This window comes from Esox lucius, chromosome 19, assembly GCF_011004845.1.
Source record: "Esox lucius isolate fEsoLuc1 chromosome 19, fEsoLuc1.pri, whole genome shotgun sequence".
Taxonomy (NCBI): Eukaryota; Metazoa; Chordata; class Actinopteri; order Esociformes; family Esocidae; genus Esox; species Esox lucius.
The window spans coordinates 13,014,663-13,032,193 of record NC_047587.1 but is presented as its reverse complement, the minus strand read 5'-3'; the positions used below and the strand labels follow the sequence as shown (position 1 = coordinate 13,032,193).

The 17,531-nt window shown below is 44.4% G+C and overlaps 1 protein-coding gene across 7 annotated transcripts; it reads right to left on the bottom strand.

The window, feature by feature from the left end:
• Nucleotides 1-3,083: 3,083 nt before the first annotated feature.
• On the bottom strand, nt 3,084-17,252 carry nr2c1 (nuclear receptor subfamily 2, group C, member 1). Of its 7 annotated transcripts, none has more exons than XM_013138912.3 (14): nt 16,810-17,252; nt 13,996-14,124; nt 13,226-13,462; nt 12,538-12,625; nt 12,264-12,443; nt 11,869-12,022; nt 9,489-9,585; nt 8,655-8,848; nt 7,905-8,058; nt 7,579-7,700; nt 7,033-7,175; nt 5,910-6,047; nt 4,658-4,763; nt 3,084-4,245 (listed from the first exon to the last, which is right to left on the bottom strand). In XM_013138912.3, the coding sequence occupies exons 2-14, from the start codon at nt 14,062-14,064 to the stop codon at nt 4,074-4,076; spliced, it is 1,854 nt and encodes a 617-aa protein (XP_012994366.1). In that variant the 5' UTR covers nt 14,065-14,124; nt 16,810-17,252; the 3' UTR covers nt 3,084-4,073. The 7 variants fall into 7 exon arrangements, with proteins under 7 accessions (XP_012994366.1, XP_012994365.1, XP_019895947.1 ...); XM_013138911.3 differs by having other exon boundaries at nt 17,010-17,252; XM_020040388.2 differs by having other exon boundaries at nt 12,538-12,616; nt 16,810-17,251.
• Nucleotides 17,253-17,531: the final 279 nt, after the last annotated feature.

Here is a 17,531-nt window from a genome sequence, read left to right as displayed (position 1 = left end):
GAAATTCCCTTAAACATGTTGACAGATAACCTAAAGTAAAAAAATATGGAATGGTTTCCTCTCCCCAAGGATAGGTTTGAGAACGCCTGTATCCAGATAAATGGCCAGTGGTTTAGGATTCTGTTTGTAAAAAATCCATTAGACAGTTGAATGACTGAAATCATGTTTGTAAAAGGGTTTCCCAGACTCATTGTGTAAATCTGAGATGCATTTGGGCAAGTCCAAAGTTGTTACTCCAGTCTTTCCAGTGCATACCAACCTTACTGTGTTATTGTAGTTTTCCTGGCACGGCAAACAGACAGATTTAATTACTGAAAGCCACACCCTTAATAACATTAATTCGTACCTAGCAAAGACAAACATTAAGCTTAAGCCTGTGACATATACTTTAGACCAAACTAAGTGTCTGTAAGGCTGGATTCCTTCTCCTTATTCTATTTTTAGCCATTTATTGGATGACGAAGTTAAGGGGATATAAATGACGAATTGCAACGTGCACTACAGTAAACCCCACTGATCCTGTGGGTTCCTCTGTATAACAACCACTGCTAAAATGATGCAAAATGTGTCACTATTGAGGGGAAATGCAGGGGGAGTATACTTCCTTTCTCACAGCAATATACTTATTTTCTGACTTTGGTAGTAGGCCTCGAAATGACCCTTAAACTTTTTCATAACAAGCTTAATTCGCGCAGATTTTGAGCACAGATCGAGGGCCCGTTTTCCCTTTTAAAATATCATGAATGGACAGGGTTTTGCAGTGCATGCTCAGGGCAATAAAATGACAGCCCTCCTTTGCCAAAAGGTCTAAGGCAATTGATTGCTAACATGATATCATGGGGCCATGCTGAATTCGTATAATCAGATAGGAAAGTGGATACCTGACAGTGATATCTAAAAACCGAGGACGGACAATGTATTCACTGGGACATTAAGTTTTAATGTACTTACCAATGAGTTTCAATTAGCACACTGCGTTCGCCAGGTATACCTACAGTGGATCTAATGTACGTGTGTAGAGAGGGTGTTGTGACACACGCACACGCTCACTGCATTGTGTGAGGGGTGGTGCGTGTGTGTGTGTGCCACTGCTACCTGGCCACTAACCTATTTGAATCAGGCTGATACAATATTGACGGACTAATACAACAAACCGTAAATCTACTCAGTTTCTTGTCCGTGCAGCAAGCCCGGTCTTCCTCTGACGTAAATTCGATAATCGACAACAGAAGAGGCAATCTGATACCTTGAGACTCATATCTGCATTATTTAAAAGTCAAGCAATGCCTATATGTAAATAATCTGGCGGATAAAAGATAAGTCACTGTAGCTGTTCATGTGACAAATTGAACACATATCTGTGTAAAATAGTCTGAACCGGGGAGACTTATTTTATCAGTTAAATCTGTAACCACTCCTCAACCCGTTCCATAACAGTAATAGATGTTCATACCTCTGGCATATAGCGTGCTGCAACAACGACCTCACAGTCAGATAAGCGGGGTAATCATAAGAGGGATCAGGGCATTATGATAAACACTCAGATTCTCAGTTCTTATTGTCCTGAACCACAAGAAATCTAATCTGAACACACAGCGAAACCAAACAAAAGTAGTCAGAACACAGTGGACTAAGCGGCGTCATTCTAAAATGTAACCAAGTGGCAATTTCCCTTTCCGCGCCTCACCTTCTGTAACTGTAGGCCTATTGCATGTTCTTTTGTAAAATTCAGCTAAATGTTTTGGTTGCTATAATCTCTCAGCACATATATATATGCAGCCTATATTGGCCTAAAGCTGCTTATAGACATCTGTTAGCTAAAGCCTTATAGCCTCTCCGAATGTAAGTGGGCTGGACAGCCGGATGGGAAACTATGTGACCGTTTGGCTGAGAGCACGTGGTTTGCTTCAATTCACCTCAGCTAGAGATCTAAATCGGCCGCAGAGAGGCAACCCTCAAGCCAGCCCATAAACTTACATTATATATATGAATAAAATGTGGGGTTTACCTTTTATGAAAGAGGTCAGTTTTTCTGGATTGTGGCAAAATCCTGTCAATTAAAAATCCCATTTAAAAATGTGCTTTAGTCAAGGCTTAATCTGTCCATATTAATCTGGGGTAGGATTAATGTTTGGGAACTGGCCCCTAAATGTAAGTAATTGACCCCCGTTTCCCTTTCCTTCTAACAGTTTAATCAAGGTTCTGGTCCTTGCATCTCAAGGGGGTGCAAATGTTTCTGTTTCTCCCATTCAACAAATCAATTCATAATCCAGCCTTTAATGTTTCATAAGTGCAGATGTTAAAACAAAAAACGAACCGGTCTGAATTTAACCTATTGAATTGTTCTGCACCAACCACATCGAACCACCGGCAGCATGTTTCAGCTGGAGTCTCTCTGGTGCTACAAAATGTGACGTATTTGACAAGTGTATAACTTAGTCCCAGATCTGTTTGTTGTCTTGACAACTTTATTGCTTATTACCAAGCAAAACAAGTTTGGCATGACGATGAGTGACAGGAGAGTGGCGAAACCACAGTGCCTTGCAAAACAATTTAAACCCCAGATCAATTCTCTTATGTTATAGAATGAAAAAGGTATGCTGAAATATCAGTGTACCATTTATAATTATATATATATGCATTTCAGGGTGGTTCATGAGCAATTACATTTATTTTAAGGTTATTAATATAGTAGTTATAAAAACCTCACTCAATGCAAAGGTGGAAGCAAAAATGCCCCTTATTTGCTTCCACCTTCTGAAGGGGAGCTAAATTACAGCAACACCAGTTTGCATTCAAACCAACTCTGTCATTCTAGCACTTGTGATATACACATTAACTACCAGTCTACCAACTTAAATCAGCTAAATTGTAATTCATTCTTTTCTCCTTTATTGCTTCATGATCTTAATTTAATAATGTCAGCAGTGTGGTTGAGGTTAGCTCTCAATATAATTGTAAAAATAAATGTGTGTTTATTACCTTTTGTCTGTAGAAGCTAGTGTCAACAGCACTATAAAATAGAGTGAAGTAAAAAAAATTAAAATAACTGAAATGTGTAACTGATTATAAAATGCATTTGATTACTTGACCATTGAAAGATTTTATTTTCCAAATGACTTGACAATTGTTGTAGCAACTACATTTACATGTCCAAAAGCTGAAATTCTAATAAGCAGCAATTGTTCATGACAGCATTTCTTTTTCACTTTCTATATACATATTTATATATACACACACACGATTCTATGAATTCAATACGTTCCATGTTCTACAAGAGCTGACTCACAACACCAGCCTCATCCTTCGGATTGGCAAACAAACATACCATACAAAGGTTATAACCTTTCATTCTCTTGAACAAACAGAATAATAACAAACCATTTCACATTGTGATCGTTTTTCCTCAACAAAAAAACACTTCTGGAAAAAAGGATAGAAAACACACGAAGTTCAAACCAGTTGAGCAAGGGGCAACGAAAGCCACTTCCACTCATTCATCAAAATACAAAAATGAAAAGCAAAGAAATAAAAGGCTTGAAGAGATATGGAGGGAAAAAACAATGCCTTACTGTACATCAATTAAAGCACAAACTACAATGCATGAGTGAAAGCTGCTTTAGCAAAACCGAGGACAATGTTGGTGAGGCAGCTGTTACTTTTGGGTGTGTGTTTGTGTCTGACCAATAGCTAGGGATCAAGGAAGATTGTTCCAGCAACGAAGAAGTCTTCATTCAATAAAAAATAAAACTTCAGACTCTTAAGCAGAGATGGTCACACTCAATGCAGTCAACCTAAGTTGTGTTCAGTTCAGTATGAAACAAAGAAAACTGTCCAAACTAGAGTGAAAAACAAGCAAACTGGGAGGTAATATCTGAACCAATAATGAAGAAAGAAAAAGACCGCAACGCTCCTTCGTGTCTGTGGCACAACATTTGCTAACGCTAAGCCTTAATGAACACGACCCTGTTAATTTGGATGGTACCATCGACCACCCGTTTACCCACAGAGCCCGTCGGCTTGACTACAGCAGATTACGCCATGGTGACCGGAGGCGGAGTGGTTCAGAGAGGTCAGATGCCAGTGACCACCTGGCTGTTGTAGTCGGTGGACTCCATCTTTAGGATGTAGGGGATTATGCTGTCTATCTGGACGTTGCCGATGAGGCCAGCGAAGAACAGCTCCTCCGTCACGGCAGCACTCATCAGACGCAGGGCCGGGAGACGCAACAGCAACTTGGACAACCTTGGCGGAGGGTGAAGGAAAGTTACGACACTCTGCCTTGGTAATAATGTCAGTGTGAATGTCATGAAAATAAACCACAGACATTTGACAACTGACAAATGTCGCTTGCTACTTTGGGATTTTATAAGCCAACGTTTACGTTCCCATATGCAGCTAGCCTAGAGCTGAAGCGGACTGCAGAACACACAGTACGAACGCTAATCGTGGCTTAGCAGCGACTGCCACGTCATGAAAACATACGGGGTCAGATTTGACACCCCTGTAGGAGAACGAAAGGGGGTTTTATCAGGCGATGATACCTCAGAAGGCTTTCAGAATGTTACGACAGTACACCGTGGCCAAGTTACTTTCTAAGCCACCTTGAGTGTTTACACGTCGGACAAAGCCACGCCCGTTAGCGGGTGTTACTGACCGATAGGAGTCCTCAGGGTAGGTCCTGGTTACGTAGTCCTGCAGCTCCATGTAGGCCTTCTCCTGGAACCGCTCAATCTGCAGAGTGTTGTCTATGCCTGGGTGGTCTACCACACACACACACACACACACACACACACACACACACACACACACACACACACACACGTTAGTCTATGCATGCATTACCATCCACCGGGCCTCCTAGCAGAGGACAGTTTGCTACCAGTCCTTAAAGTAAAATTCCTCAGGCCTAATGATTTAAACCATCTGAGCCACATTTGACTCCCTGCAGCATCTCAGGAAAAACTAAAATGCACAACACATTCTGATTGGAAGGCCCAATAACACCTGGCGTTATAAATTTGAGCACATTCACTAACCACAATTTAAGAGAACATTGATAAGTCAGTAAATAGCCTATGGTAGAATTTTTAGATTTTTTTTAAACAGCAGCCCCTTGTTTTTTTAGTCAGCCAGCATTGGGGACAGTTCCCATGGATCCATGAATGGTGGGCTAAAATGGATTTGGCATTCTGAACATCAGTTTAAATATACTGTCACTACATTTGTTTCCAGTTCACTGATGTTATTTAGAAATTAATAAGGGACAGTTTCATGTCACTTAAGTATTGCTATAAGGCACACAGACCATGAACCAAATCAAAGGCTGCAACTCCACTGCATTCACCCTGCCTCTCATGTCCAAACCAAACCACGGTTCTGACTCAGGACCCGGAGTCCCTTTGTTCAAATACCCAGATGAAGATCTGGTTCGGTTGCCTCAAATGCAACGTCCGGCTTCACTAATGAGCAGACTGTCCATTTATGAGAGATATCGTTTGATACACAGAACAGATCCCTGTTACTGAGTGGTTTATCCATTAAGCAACCGATTAAACAGAAGTGATACAGAGCGTCCGGCAGCTGGACCAATGAATGTGTTCCAGTTTCACCACGACAACGTCCGTTCAAACTGCGGTGAGATGAGTCAGGCACCAAATCCTGGCAATTCACCATGTTATTTTAAAACACACACATGAAGAAATACTACAATGACTCCCACCCAGTCTCCCCTCGTATCTCTCCCTCGTTCACTACTCCCTCCTCACATCGCAACTGCATTAAAATGAACCCAGGCCTCAACCCCAAAAACCTCCCCCACTCACTGGATCTAAAGAGGAAGGCGGCTTTGGCATTTCAGCCCTCCCTCCACCACCACCACCACCACCACCACTCCCCAGTCCACTCACCAGGGCTGAAGAGGACGATGGCTTTGAGGTAGGCGTATTCGTAGGCGTCGGGAGAAAGCTTGGCCATGCTGTTGCAGAACTCCTGCATCCTCCAGATGTGCTCCATGACCAGCTTCACCCTCTCCGGGGACAGCTTCTCTGTAGGAGGGAGGAACGACAACCCAGAACATCATATGCCACTTAGCTTCACTCGAAGTGCGATCCCTCTGTGGGAGGCACAGAAAGGAACAGCTCTTAAGTTTGGAGAGCCCAGTAATAACATAGCAGAACAGACACTTATCCGATGGAGGGGGAATGCCGATAGGTACGTACTGGGATATCGTATTGACCGTACTAAACACGTCGCTGGTTTGCTGCATCTGGAAAAACCCAAGTGTTTTCCCAAAAAAAATGGCTTCAATTTAACTAATGTCTTAAAATTGAGCATCTTTTTTTGCAGCACTTTTACATCCACAAGTAGTTCTCGTGGCTCTCTGGTCACTGCAACAGACACATGATGTTTAAAACATCAAAAATCAATCCATGTTGTACTGATGTTTTCCAGGGGGGTCCAGGGTTCTGAGCTGCTGACTCTGGTGGACATGTACTGCTGCTGTGCAGGCTGGGATTCAGCCAAAACTCCTACACCACCGACCTGTCCAACAACACATCAAGGGCCTGACATATGGCCTTGTAGGCCTGTATATTGTGATAACGTCCTGTGAGATTCCTGGGAATTCCCAACCCTACTTGGGAAGTGCCAGCATTAATCAGAAAATACATAGCTAAGCCTGCACACATCCAAGTGTAGAGTCAAACTAAAATAAGGGAAACATACCTTAGTGTCCCATTTTACGACAGACGACAAATGATCAATTAACTTCCCCCAAACTTGGCAAACTCCGCAACTGATTCAATCTGGTCTCATTGGGCAATTATTGCAAATGCTATGATTATGAATGGCAGCTCAGCCCTGTGCAGCTCAGTCGGCAGAGCGTGGCACTTGCGATGCCAGGGTTGTGGGTTCAAATCCCTCATTGGACATCAATCACCCAAAAAAGATAAATGCATGCACCCACGTAGTATAGCAGCAGCAGCTAAATAACCACATTGTAAAGCTAAAGTGACTCATCAACCCCAGTACCTTCTTGTAGGCTGGTCTGCAGGTGGTTGATGATGGCTGCCAGGATGGTGGCTACGTTCATGGTGTTGGAGCACTGAGCCAGGCCCAGGGCGAACAGCTCGTTCCAACACGCCTTCATCAGGTTAATGTCGTTATCCTGGCCTCTGGACCGTGGAAATAAACATTCATTACTGTATATGATCATACTGTGCATATTTTATTATTCAGCATTTCAGCCCATGAGCTTTCCAGCCACGCGTGTGGTTTGATTTAAAAAGGGTGTTCATCCATTGTAGCTCAGTGGGCAGGAAAGGCCTTACTGAAACAGTACGGTTTGCAGACAGGGTTATTAAACTCTCCCCCTGCGAGGCCCGGAGCCTGCCGGTTTTCTGTTCTACCTAATCAGTCATTCCACCCACCGGTTATCAAAGGTCTAAACCAGGCCCTGATTAGAGGGCTACAATGAAGACATGGAGGGGAACCGGGCTGGAGGGCAAGACACAAACACCCCTGCGTACACACGTAGCGTCCGAGAATCCTGGAGACAGTAAGAGGCAGCAGACTCACCCCAGGGCTTGGAAGGCCGGTATGGAGCGTGCCCAGTGCATCGACAGGAAGAGGAGGCGTGAGGCAGACTCACAGATGTAGTTCACGTTGAGGTACTCCGGCATGGGCAATGGCATCATCAGCTACACACACACAGGAAATGGACCACCAGAGAGACCGCATGGTTAGAGAAGTCATGTTTTTGCCACACACACACCTTAATTCTTGCTTTGTAGATGTCCTGTGCCACATCACAAGAATCCCCCCCCCCCCCGGTCCCAAAAGTCATTCCTTTATAGGGCCTCTAGATGGCGAGCAGGGAGCCATGTGAGGGCCGGCATCAGTACCTTGAAGGGCACGTGGCTGTCTGACAGGAGGGGTCCCTCCAGCTCCACCACAGGGCCTGACTGGTCCCCTGACATCAGCTGCATGGTGGCCTCCAGGGAATCTCCCGCTGTGCCGTCCCCCGGGTTCAGGGCCTTGGCAAGGGTGTCAAACGCTCTGGGCGGGGGGGGGGGGGGGGGGGGGGGGGGACGACGACGACGACAACAACACAAGTCACTTTCATGCTCCGGTTCCCAGACATACGACGGATGCTTGGCCAGGCGAGCCCACTACAGCTTGGTTTGGTCCAGCTCAGTGGTGCGAGCAGCCCATAAGAGCCTACAGGTCAGTGGGCAGGTTCTTAGATAGAGAGCAGATGTTACCCTTGGATGGAAAATCAGCAAAGTAATGAAATGGACTGAGGCAGGACAACAGGGGCCACGCGGCCCTCGACTGGAACACCGTGATTTACAGAAACCACACACAGAACAGTTAAGACACACGGCAGACACCACATCAGTACTGACCACAGGCAATTTAAGGAATGGCTTTTCAAAAGTAACTCATTAAAAGGACATTTCACACACGCCTCCAGTAGAGTGCGCCACACGCCTCATTATAGCCAGCCTAAAAAAAATATATATCTAAATACACCTAATCTTACAATGGCCTTCAGGACAGTTTCACCGTAAAGGACAACGCATGAGGGAGTTGAAAAGTAGGATACAAAATGTATTCATCCCATCAAAATCCTGCATGAAAGCACCCCTCACCGAGTGATGTCACTGGCCGTCTGTTCATCTCCTTGGAGATCCGTCATGGAGCTGTCTCCGTTGCTAAGTGTGTCGTCCCCGCCCATCAGGTCATTGCCATCGGAAACGTTGTTCATCTCCCGGGCCTTGTTCAGGTGGGCCAGTGATGTCACCACATTGGCCAATGTGCTCAGGTCTCCCTGGCACGGGTCATTCTACAGAGAGATTTGTTTATCAGAGACATGTTTCTACAGAGAGACAGGATTATCATGTTGCGATGACATTGTAGCCTAATTTAAGAGAGCAGACGGAATTCAGTTGGGTGAGCTATTCTAAGGGGACAGGCGTTGGCTTTGCATTTGGCCAATAACATTGAAAAAACAAATATGAAAACAGTTTTAACATGGCACATCTTAAAGCCACTGCAGTAACTGAATAGTTGTAATAACAGAAGATGAATTAGTTCCTGCAGATAACAACAAAATGTCATTTGAAAATCAGGTAGAGATGCACAGAATGAGCATACGGAGATAATGGCAAGTCAGTATTCTAATGGCTGCTAGGAGACCACAGCTGACATGTGGTATAACACAGACTAAACCAGACCAAGCACTGATCAGAATCTGACATCACGCGCCGAGCTGCTTGATATCATCACACAAGCAGGCCAACGCTCTGTGCCAAGTGACTGAAGACTAGGGAAAAGTTGATTTATTTAAACATTCAGATGCACGTCACTGGGGTAATCTCACAGCTTTGAGTCTGTTTTGGAAACTGTCAGGATGGCCGCTGGTAAGCATTAGCTGGAAATGAAGCGGGTGAACAGTGATCACCAAACAATGAGTGATTACATACAGAGTCTGGCGACGTGGGGATCAGGATGTTGTTCTCCAGCTTGGGGAAAGGCTGTTGGATGTTCAGGAGCATGCTCGACTCCAAGAGACTGGCCGACCTGCAAACAGAAACAACCTTTGAGTTTGTCTCCTCTCCAACAGGCCTGCTGAACACCTAGCCTAACGATGCTGTTTCCACCTGTTCTTGTTTCAGATCTTCACCAGGTCCCTCTCTTTTACATGTTGTTATTTCTCTCTAATCAGCACAGATGATGGGGAGGAGAGTCCTACAACCTAATTACTAATTGGTCTCATTCCACTGAGGGGATCAGGCCATGTTGTCAACCGTCATACAAAGAAATATAACAAATAGAGCAGATACAATCCCGCACTCCACGGGTCAAGAGTAGAATGCTTGTTCAACATAGCATTTTTCTATCTGAACTTTCCTAAGTGAGGCACTGTGCTGAACACGCCCCTGATTTCCACTCAGGAGCCCAGGTGTGTCCATCCTCCAGCCAATCGGCAGCGTCAAACAATTAGTGGTAACACCCAAGTACTACACGAGATCATTTAAAATAATGACAAGGTCCTTAAATCCCTGCCCAAGATTTCCACTAATAAATAAATGTAAAAAAATTATAATATATATATACACACACACACACACACACACACACACACACAGAGTTAGGTCTGGAAATATTTGGACACTGACACAATTTTCTCTCTGTACGCCACCACAATGGATTTGAGATGAAACAACCAAGATTCAGTTGAAGTGCAGACTTTCAGCTTTAATTCAACGGGTTGAACAAAAATATCGTATGAAGCGTTTAGGAATTGCAACCATTTTCCCTTTATATATCAGTTCCTTTATTTCAGGCTTAAATGTAATTGGACAAATTAACACAATTATAATTAAAATGTTCATTTGTCGAGAATCTATTGTAGACAATGACTGCTTGAAGTCTGGAACGCATGGACATCACCAAACGCTGGGTTTCCTTCTTTGTGATGCTTTGTCAGGCCTTTACTGCAGCTGCCTTAAATTGTCTTCAGCAAGTGAAATGCATACTGGATTGGGTGGAGATCAGGTGATTGACTCAGCCATTGCAGAATATTCCACTTCATTGCCTTAAAAAACTCCTGTGTAGCTTTCGCAGTATGTTTTGTCACTGTCCATCTGTAAAGTGAAGTGCTTCCAAAATCAATTTGCTGAATTTGGCTGAATCTGAGCAGACAATATATCCCTACACACTTCAGAATTAATCCAGCTGATTTTGTCTTCTGTCACATCATCAATAAACACTAGTGACCCAGTGCCATTGGAAGCCATGCATGTCCATGCCATCACACTGCCTCTATGTTTTACAGATGATGTGGTATGCTTCAGATCATGAGCCGTTCCAAGCCTTTTATATACTTTATTCTTCTCATCATTCTGGTTCAGGTTGATCTTACTAGCAACTGCCCAAAGAACATATGTTTCAGAACTGGGCTGGCTTTTTTTTTTTTTATTGGCAAAATCTTGCCTTTCTATTCTTGAGGCTTATGAATGGTTTGCTACTTGTGGTAAAACCTCTGTATTTGCTCTCATGAAGTCTTCTCTTTATGGTAGACTTGGAAAATTATATTTCAACCTCCTGGAAAGTGCTCTTCACTTGGCTGGATGTTGTGATGGGGTTTTTCCTTTAAGATGGAATGGATCCTATGATCATCCACCACTGTTGTATTCCATGGACGTCCAGGCCTTTTTGTGTTGCAGAGCTCACCAGTCTGTTCTTTTTTTCTCAGAATGTAGCAAACTGTTGATTTGGCCACTCCAAATGTTCCTGGTATCTCTCTGATGAATTTTCTTTTGCAGCCTATGGATGGCCTGTTTCAATTGCATTGAGATCTCATTTGACCGCATGTTGTGAGTTCACAGCAACATCTTCCAAATGTGAATGCCACACCTGGAATCAACTCCAAACCTTTTACCTGCTTAATTGATGAAGAAACAACAAAAGAATAGCCCACACCTGTCCATGAATCAGCTTTCAGTCAATTGTCCAATTACTTTTAATCCCATGAATAAGAGGGGGCTATTTATTAAAGAGCTGTAATTCCTCAACCCTTTGTCCAATTTGGAAGTGAATACCCTCAAATTAAAGCTGAGAGACTTTACTTTAAGCCCATATTCATTATAACTGTAACTTCAATATATTTTGATAACAGGTATCTCACACACATCAGCACAGGAACCAAAAACCACAAACACCCTTTTCATCTCAATTAGATTCAACACTCTCTAGCCGACCCCTGCGCAAAAACGCCTCCACAGCTTAAGGGCAACGTCACTGTTTAACTCCCGCGGGGAGGTAGACCTCTTGGCCCACCTGGCCGTCTCCCTGCAGTACCTGTACCTGGCCGTCTCCTTGTCCGTGACGAAAGTGGGGGTGGCAGCCAACGGGCTGCACAGGTTCTTCCGGATGTAGATCTTCTCTGTGGACGCGGCACAGTTGATGGACTTCTCCCGGGACGCCTCCACCGGTTTCCTCTCGCACTGAACGGCTAGACGATGGCAAGAAGAGGGGAAGGAGTCAAGACCCACTGTGTTAATACACACGTGGTCGTTTTGCCCTTTGGCTACACTGCAGTTGGACTGCGCAGAATGACGCCTGGATTACAAATCATCGATTAACGCTTCCACCAAACTGACTAGCACATGGCCCAGGGAGTCGTGGGACACAGCGGGTGTAAAGACAAAGCCCCCCCCCCCCGTGTGAACACCGGTGCAGGACGGGGCACTCACAGTCCTGTTTCATGCCCAGGATCATGCATCTTTGCAGCCGGCAGTACTGGCAGCGGTTCCGGTGGTGCTTGTTGATGACGCACTCCCCTGAGCCCCGGCACGTGTACACCAGGTTCTTCCTGATGCTGCGCTTGAAGAAGCCCTTACACCCCTCGCAGCTCACCGCCCCGTAGTGACGACCTGTGGGAGGATCGATGGGTGAGAGGTCACACGGCTGGTAGCACGATGGGAGCAGCGGTTCGTTTGTGCGTTTAAGCTTGTGTTTGGTTCCTACCTGAGGCCTTGTCTCCACACACTACACAGTACTCTACCACTGGCTTGGCAAGTGCCGGATCTGACCCCTCCGTGACAAACTGGAAATACAACACACCAAAGACAGAGGAGACATATTCAAATTAAACTGGAAATACAACATGTCAAATCAAAGTTCAACGGTACATTTCTATTCAACCCACCCAAAGCCTCTGATCTCGCCCCCCCCCAAACTACCGGTTTTGCCAAGACAATACCACACTACAGACTTAACCTGGAAGTATTCACCAACACATGTGCTGGAGGAGAGCACATCCCCCTGCAAAAAACCACATCTGAGGGCGCAGGCGTCCAACATTTCACAAGGAGGCGCCAAAAATCAACAAGACAAAGCATCCCTGTCCGGCATAAATGTCCACTCCAGGCAGTGCCGAACAAATTTGCGCCACCCTCTGGGAGGATGCCCGGGTACTCTCAGTATGCCACTCTGGGAGGATGCCCGGGTACTCTCAGTATGCCACTCTGGGAGGATGCCCGGGTACTCCCAGGTTGGAACACTGTGTTTGCACTGGCGCAGCTGTACTGTGAGGCATTCAGACCACTGCACCATACATCACTGCCTTATAACTGCTTTTGTCATATGCACTTGGGAAACCAAACCTTTGTGACTAGCAATACTCGCAGTGTGTGGTGCAGGCCGAGGCCTCTACCTGGATCTGCTGACCGGCCAGGTCAGGGGAGGCAAACAGCAACTGGTTCACCCCTGAACCGTCTGGGGCCGCCAGGATCACCTTGCCCGGGGACGAGGCCTCTTGCTTGGCAAGGATTACCTTGCCTGCTGTGGAGTAGTCCGCGTTAGCCAGGATAAACTGCTGCTTCCCACCAGAACCCTGCTCCAGTGACGTGACAATCTGGATCTTCTGCCCTGTTGACTGGTCGGTCACAATCTGAAATGACACAAAATGAGACATGTTAAAGAATGACAGAAACAATAGAATACAGCAGCCATTTTAAATGGCAATAGCTGATGTGCCATAATGCCCACAAAACCTAGTGGCAAAATGCGATGCTGTAAGGCTACACAAAACACAGACCTTATTTGAAGTGGATCTAAAAATCCCCTATGCAAGAAATGAATGATGGATTTACGCAAAAAAGACACTTTTCCAGTTTTGCCACAAGGATTTATGGGGATTATGACTCACATTTTTTCTGTCAGTATGCCGTTTCAGTAATAAAAAAAAAACGCTCAAGATAAAAATTATTCTGTCACTAGTGTCCTGTTGGTACCTTTCCACTGGAAATTAACCCTGGAGCTGGTAGCTCAGCTATCTGCTATATAAGAAGCAACTAGTTGCGCAGCTGTTGACTAATAATAGCCTGGGCTACTAACTTAGGGTGGGAGGACATGACCTGACATATGGATGTGCCGCCCCTTCTAAGGGCCTGGTGAGGAGACGACTAGTCCATTAAACATTACCTGGATACGGTGTCCCAGCATGCCACCATCAGCTGAGACCAGCTGAATCCTCTGAGTCGGTCCATCCATGATGCTGATTATGATTTCCTCTGCTGCTCAAAGCATCAAAAGCCCATGAGGCACATTAAACTGTGGGAAGAAAACAGGGTTTGGCACGGTTAGTATTTTCTACAGGATGTGAACACCGAATGGTTCTTCCTCTGACCGTATGCATATAATGAATGGCACCTGCACCAATCAGCCATAACATTATGACCACTGACAGGTGAAGTGAATAACACTGATAATCTGGTTATCATGGCACATGTCAGTGGGTGGGATATATTAGGCAACAAATTAACATTCTGTCCTCAAGGTTGATGTGTTTGAAGGATCTGAGCGACTTTGACAAGGGCCAAATTGTGATGGCTAGACGTTGGGTCAGAGCATTTCCAAAACTGCAGCCTTTGTTGGTTGTTCCCAGTCTGCAGTGGTCAGTTCCTATCAAAAGTGGTCCAAGGAAGGAAAAGGGGAGAACCGGCGACAGGGTCATGGTTCACTGATGCATGTGGAGGGTGAAGGCTGGCCGGTGCGGTCCCATCCAACAGACGAGCTACTGTAGCTCAAACTACTCAAGTTCATGCTGGTACTGAGAGAAAGGTGTCAGAACACACAGTGCATCACAGTTTGTTGCGAATGTAGCTGTGTAGCCGCAGACCAGTCAGGGTGCTCATGACCCCTGTCCACTGCCGAAAGCGCCTACAATGGGCACGTGAGCATCAGAACTGGACCACGGAGCAATGGAAGAAGGTGTCCTGGTCTGATGAATCACGTTTCCTTTTACATCATGTGGATGGCCGGGCAATGGTATTCCCTGATGGCACTGGCCTCTTTCGGCAGGATAATGCGTCCTGTCTCAAAGCAAAAATGGTTCAGGAATGGTTTGAGGAACACAACAACGAGTTCAACATGTTGACTTGGCCTCCAAATTCCCCAGGTCTCAATCCAATTGAGCATCTGTGGGATGTGCAGGACCAACAGGTACGATCCATGGAGGCATCACCTCGCAATTTACAGGACTTAAAGGATATGCTGCTAATGTCTTGGTGCCAGATACAACAGCACACCTTCAGAGGTCTAGTGGAGTCCACACCTCAATGGGTCAGGGGTGTTTTGGCGCCCAAATTATTAGGCATGTGGTCATAATGTTATGGCTGACCGGTGTATACAGTGATTCTCACATTTACTTGTGAAAAGGGGCTGCTGTAGTTGTTCGCAAACAAAACAAAATCAGAAAATGGGATTGTGGTTCCTTCTACATTTATACATTGCGCGTGATATCAGACATCACCAGGACAGTTTAGTGGATTTGATTTGTCTTAACGTCTGGCATTTACCAATTACTATGATTGGCCAGATGGTGAAAAAATTTACTTTGCAAGGACCTAGTCAGGAAATTCAGTGTAGTTCTCCCACCTGGAAATGAACCAATTTACCCCATGGGCTCCGAGTGTTCACCATTTTAAGATGGTTGAAAACAAACAATATGAATTGTCTTTTTACCAAATGGACAATCTGAACAAAACTTTAAATGCGGCACTGATTGAAAAGGGTATCTTGCAGAACAAAAATCTAAAATAAAACCTAAGAACATAGCAATCATTGACCAATAAATGTAATAGTCTGTCACAATTACATATAAATCGGTAAAGGATATGGTAACAGTGCGGTGCAGAATACATTTTCACTAAACATGAGTGAAAGACTTGTCTTGTTAGGGTGCGAGCATTTACAAAAAATACGCTGTGATCAAGTGAAATTGTGTTTTATTTAATTCTCACACAAAAGACGTGAATTACACAAGCAATGTATATTGTTTGTGGGGTCCATTTATATTAGATGTATAGCTATATCAACATTTGTTTGTCATACGCGATATCTCAATTGGCCAAAGGAGGACGCTGTAGTATTGGCTGGGCATGACAATTATGTTAACTGTTGCCTGTTTTAGGAAGCCCAGCCCAGGTACTAGCTAGCTATATCAAATACAGGAAGCTAGCTACCTTGGACAGTGATTGCCTTTTAATAAAACAAATAAACTGATATGTATGGCCTATTGTAAACTTAAGCCATGTCCAGGTTATATGAGTAGCTTGGAAGAGTATATGCGTATTGTTAGCTGGCTAGCTAGTCGAATGTTGCAAACAAGTAGTGCTGAACGGCCTTGCTAGGATGCTAGTTAGCTACATACAGTAGTTACTGCTTTCTTGGCCTTCGCGTTACACCGAGCTGAAATATATCAGCTACATAACATGTAGCTAGCTACTTATAAATAAACGTGGTGATGAAGCACAATACAAACAACCTCTGGTCAAGTAGCTTTTTAAAATATGTACGGAAGATAAAGGTATTTCTTTTCCTGTGGGTGAAAGGTCAACATTGAAGGGTTAAAGCACGTTAGGGTTCAAGGCCCATTCGAAAACGCAGCGAGTGGCGGTAACATCGTAGCTATCGTTTTTGGCAAGACTCAGACTGTAGAAATCTAATTAGTTACAGAACATTAACTTGCAACGATTTAACTTTAATGTTATTCCGTTAGAAATGTACATGTAGGTAGTTGTGTTTATATTTACTAACAGTTCCGCAAAAATGACTAACTTACTCGCGCCAGCTCCAAGGTAGTTAGCATCCGCTCAGAGGATTTACATTTTGTAGCCCGGTGGGTATCTAAGCGAACGCATTTTAGTTCGTAAGTCTAAAGATTATTGGATTTAAACGGGTTACTACCCCTTAGTGATGAACAACCGTATCCGTATGTTTTGAATAGGTCCTTACTTGGTTTTGGTGCACTCTTTCCTGGTCCGGAACCGTTAGCTAAGCCTGTTAGCCTGGTTAGCCAGTAAGCTAATGTAATGGCAGCTTCCCCTCGGGCTGCTGCTTGGCAAATGTATTCTTCCTTGTCATAACGTTACATGACAGAGCTGACCAACGCGTCGTTTGATTGGAGCTTTTCGCGCACAATCCAGTTGTCTTACCTGTTATTGTGCTGTTTTCTCGGATTGTGTGTCGATGTACAATTAATTAATGTTATTTTCTTGTCGTTTGCTGCAGCTCTAGGGAGGGTCAGAGTTCGTGACCTTTTTCCTCAAAACACGTTGTGGTGCTCATGCGCAGTAGCATGTAAAGTCGGAAAGGCTTCCAAATATTTGATTGAATGTCATAACTTGAGTTTTCTTAACCATAATCCGCTGATTTTTCTCAGATCCATAGGTCTTCGTTTTAAAAACATGTCCAGTTATCGATAGACAGCTTTCATATAACCCTGAGTCCGGCCCTGCCATTAATATACGCGTCAAATCGAATGTTTCAGTCAATAATGCAGTTTGTCAGTTCAGAGCATGGACCATCCGCTGCTACAAATGTAGCAAATACTTGCATTATTTTCCCGAGTCCTGTTAAAAGTAAATGTATCAACTTTTGTTCATCCGTTCAACAGTACAATATTCCTTCGTCTATCTTCATTTTAAGTTTTTGATGAGTTAAGATTTTCTTTACAC